At 60.6% G+C, this 3,870-nt stretch overlaps 1 protein-coding gene across 1 annotated transcript; it reads right to left on the bottom strand.

The window, feature by feature from the left end:
* Nucleotides 1–715: 715 nt before the first annotated feature.
* Nucleotides 716–2,377, bottom strand: LOC123113225 (patatin-like protein 3). The gene has a single exon (XM_044534410.1). The coding sequence runs from the start codon at nucleotides 2,263–2,265 to the stop codon at nucleotides 934–936; it is 1,332 nt and encodes a 443-aa protein (XP_044390345.1). The 5' UTR covers nucleotides 2,266–2,377; the 3' UTR covers nucleotides 716–933.
* Nucleotides 2,378–3,870: the final 1,493 nt, after the last annotated feature.

Here is a 3,870-nt window from a genome sequence, read left to right as displayed (position 1 = left end):
GACCCATCCGTTGTTGTGCTTGAGGGCTTACTTCATAGCCCTAGTTGTAGTAATGACTAGCGTTATAGGGCGATGAATGTGTTTTCCTTCTCCGGGCATTCACTGTAAGATGAAAGAATTTTGTATTCATCTCCCCTTCCTTCAAGTTTTTGATCCGGGAACATTGCTTCTTCCACGTGCGCTCAAGCACAACCAAGCTAATCAATCTCCTCTCGAGCCTAGAGCGTATGTCAAGCTCATCAGGAGCTAGTGTTCTGGATTCATGAGCCACAACCAACCTAAGGATGATCAAAAGAGCAACATGCAAATGTATCATGGCATTGGAGAACAAAGATCCACTCCATTCACAGAGTCAGATGCCCCTTTCTTTAGTTTATTATGGAAGAGGTTTGGCAAGGTTAGTAACTAAGGTTGATCTAGAGATGACAAATTTGAACTTATTTTCTATTTGAAATATTTGTACTACTAGTTTGTGTGTACTATGATGGCTGCTCTCTGCTTACTTAATCAGTGGTAGCATGTGATGTTTGCTTAAAAGGTTGTGGATAGAAAAGAGAAGTGGTGTTGACGCGGCATCGTAGCATGGAAAGGGGGCATTCGTCCTGGCCTCGGTACGTTTGACCAGGTGTCAATCAGAGGTCACTCCCAGCAGAGAACGCCATTCCCGATCAAGCAAAACGTTTTCGTACTGTAGCATACACAATGAACCACATGGTTACAGGCTCTCAGACATTCAATTCCTCCATCGGGCCTCCAAACTCGGCTAATTTGCATAACCAAATCACGTTTTCAAACACGCACCCCACAGGTCAGTGTCTCACGAGTGGAAAGAACAAAAGAACACGCGCTCGTTGTCAGCGCGGCCTCAAGCGTCATGCATAATTGCACGTACACGAGTTCCCCGTCGCGTCAAGGGCCTACCCAATAATTTAGCTACTGGCGAGAATCCCACGACGCCGGCGACGGCATCGTCGACGCCGTCCTCACCGTCGCGGTCACCGACGACGCGGTGGTCGCCGACGACAGCCGCGGCGAGGCCACCTGCTTGATGACCACGTTCGGGAGTGGGCTGCGCATCCGCCGCTCCTGCTCCTTCACCAGCTCCGCCGCCAGGGCGTCGACCTTCTCGGCGTTCGTCCGGTCCGACAGCCTCCGCCCGCGGAAGAGCACGGACTCCACGTTCCGCTGCGAGAGCATTGCTCCGGCCGCCGCGCCTGCCGTCTGCGTGTGCGGCGAATTGAGTGCGTTGCTGGCCTGTAGGCGGACGTAGTTGCTGTCGCTCGCGTGGCCGAACGCCATGGCGACGGCCTCGTCGACCATGTCCGCGACTCCCTGGGCGGTGACGCGCGCCAGCTCGTCTCGCGACGGCGAGCGCGCGGGAATCGGCGTGCTCCACCCGTTGCCGCAGGTGGCGGCAGAGGACGACGCGCCGGTGCCGATGGACAGGACGAGGATGTCGTCCATGCTGACGGCGAGGGGGAACTCCTGCTTGTTGTGGAGGACGTGCGTGATCGCCGCGGAGGCCGGGTTGCCCATGGCCGCCACGGCGCCGGACGCGGCGGCGATGGCCGTGCGCCCGTCGACCGACCTGACGGCCGCGGCCGCACCGGCGGCGGCGCAGGTGGCCGCGCAGACGTCGGTGAGGCGGAAGTCGAAGCTGTCGCTCTCGACGGCGTCGGCGCGTGAGAACATGAACGGCGCGCCCGTGGCGAGATCGTAGCAGGGCACGAGCACCGGGGCCACGGTGTCCCTGAGCGTGGCGTCGCCGAACACCCGCCGGAAGGACCGCTCAGCCTTCCTTGCGCCACCACGGAACAATTTCGTCCACCCGCGGCGCCGGCCGCCCCAGTCCTTCCCGACGCTCCCGGCCACGAAGGCCAGCGCCTCCTCGGCCGTGTACCGCGGCCGCCCGTCGGCGCCCTTGAGGAACAGCATCGCCGCGAGCACGCCGCCCGCGCCGGCGCCGGCGGCCACGTCGAAGAAGTCCGCGACGCGCGCGTCGGGGTCGCCGGCGCGCTGGCGCAGGCCGGCCTCGAGCCTCGCGAGCGCGGCCGCGGCGAGCAGCGCGTCCCCCGCGCCCGCGCCGCAGCCATCGACGGCAAGCACGCGCACGCGCCCGTCGTTGGCGCCTCGGAACGGCGTCCCCGGGCCGGACAGGCACCCGGCCCCACCGGCGCCGAACAAGAACTTGCTCTCCAGCAAGGCGAAGATCTCGTAGCTGAGCTTGTCGACGTCCATGGGCACCGGCGACGCCATGGCTTCCATGGTACTTCTTCGTACTACTTGGCACGTCGTACCGTGTGCTCTGCCTGTACAGGAGCTAACTGTGGTGACAATGGATGCTGATAGTGCTGAGACTGCGATGGTGTCCAGTGTCCAAGTCGAGGTCATATATACACGCGGGCGGAGGCAGCAGAGGGAGCCACGCGTACCTACGTACATGGCGCGCGAGCGAGGGAAGCGCACGCTTAGTCAAGCCGCGCCCGACAGCCTGGTACGGACGCGCCGGGGCCGTCGGACCCGCGATGGACGGCCGGGATGCGAGCGCGTGGAGTGCAGGAAGCGTCCGTCGCTGTCCGTCGGCCGCGATCCCGGCGCGGCACGAGGCGGGCGGGAAGCTTCCCCGCGGACAGCGCGCGCGCGTGGACCGGCCCGCTCTGCGGCTGTCCGGCGGGCCCGGTCACCGACGGGATCGGGGCCGGGCTGGCCAGGGAGGGCGAGACAGCGGCTGACCCGGGGCGATCGGGCGAGTGCCAGTGGGATCTCGCCACGTCGGACGGGGCCCGCGCGTCAGCCGGGGACGCGACGGGTGCGACGCGCCGGAGAGTGGAGCAAGTACGGTCGTACAGGGCGGCACAGTTAATGGCGGCAGAGCGTCGGCGCTGGATCTGGGAGCGCCACCGCTGTTTGTCGACGTGGGTTTTATTTTTTCACACGTGAGGGGTGCATGCCAGTATGCCACTGTGCAGGTGCGAAGTACGTGCCGTACAGCCAGGCTTCATAGCAAAGTAGATCCGTCCGGCAGGCTGCAGTAGTTGAGTACTCGAGGTACGTGGTAGATTCGTCCGCACGTGGTGGTGTTGATGTGGTACTTGCTGGCTTTTCTCTTGGATTCGATGAGGGGAGACCGGGGCAAGTGGTGGTAGATTCGATCTAGGAAATGCGGGGTGTACCGAAACGCATGCAGCGCCCACAGTCAGATCTACCCTACGATCGATCTGGCGGGGATGGCTGGCTGGCTGGCTGGCTTCGTTAATGCGTCGGCCGGCGACAGCGTACTTGCCGACACGAGCGCCACGGCGTTACCACTGACCAACCGTGTAAGCAGTCTTCTCCGGGCCCGGGCCGGAACCTTACACAGGAGCATGTACAGAGTACGTACGTACGTACAAACGCACGACGTACGAAGCCGTACTATGGCAATGCCAGTTTTGCCAAAATACAACACGACGAATGTGGCGGCCTGGAAAGGGCGGCACACCACGACGTGCGTGCGAGACCTGCAGCCCGCCGGCGTCGGAGGGCGGCAAGAGCCAAGAGGAAGAGGGCGGGCGGGAGAAAGAAGATGCGTGTTTTTTTTTTGTTGTTTTTTTTGCGGGAGAAAAGAAATGCATGTTAATCCGATTAGTAGACTATATAATGCATTTTTAAGGCAGCCTACAAATAGCGATGCCATTATTATGACTGCATGATTGAGCAGGAGCATTTGCCAAGTTGATGCTCGTGGATTCAGAAATCTGAACTTTGTAGTAATAAACTAACAGCCAATCGCCGCAACATCGCAACCACGTACTACTAGTGTTTATTAGCAAATTAGTACTTGATTTGATTAGGATCCATCCACATGATTGGTTGCCACCACCCACTAAT

The sequence above is a fragment of the Triticum aestivum genome, chromosome 5B, assembly GCF_018294505.1.
Source record: "Triticum aestivum cultivar Chinese Spring chromosome 5B, IWGSC CS RefSeq v2.1, whole genome shotgun sequence".
In the NCBI taxonomy this organism is placed as follows: domain Eukaryota; kingdom Viridiplantae; phylum Streptophyta; class Magnoliopsida; order Poales; family Poaceae; genus Triticum; species Triticum aestivum.
The sequence above is the reverse complement of the archived record's forward strand: the minus strand, read 5'-3'. Positions and strand labels throughout refer to the sequence as shown.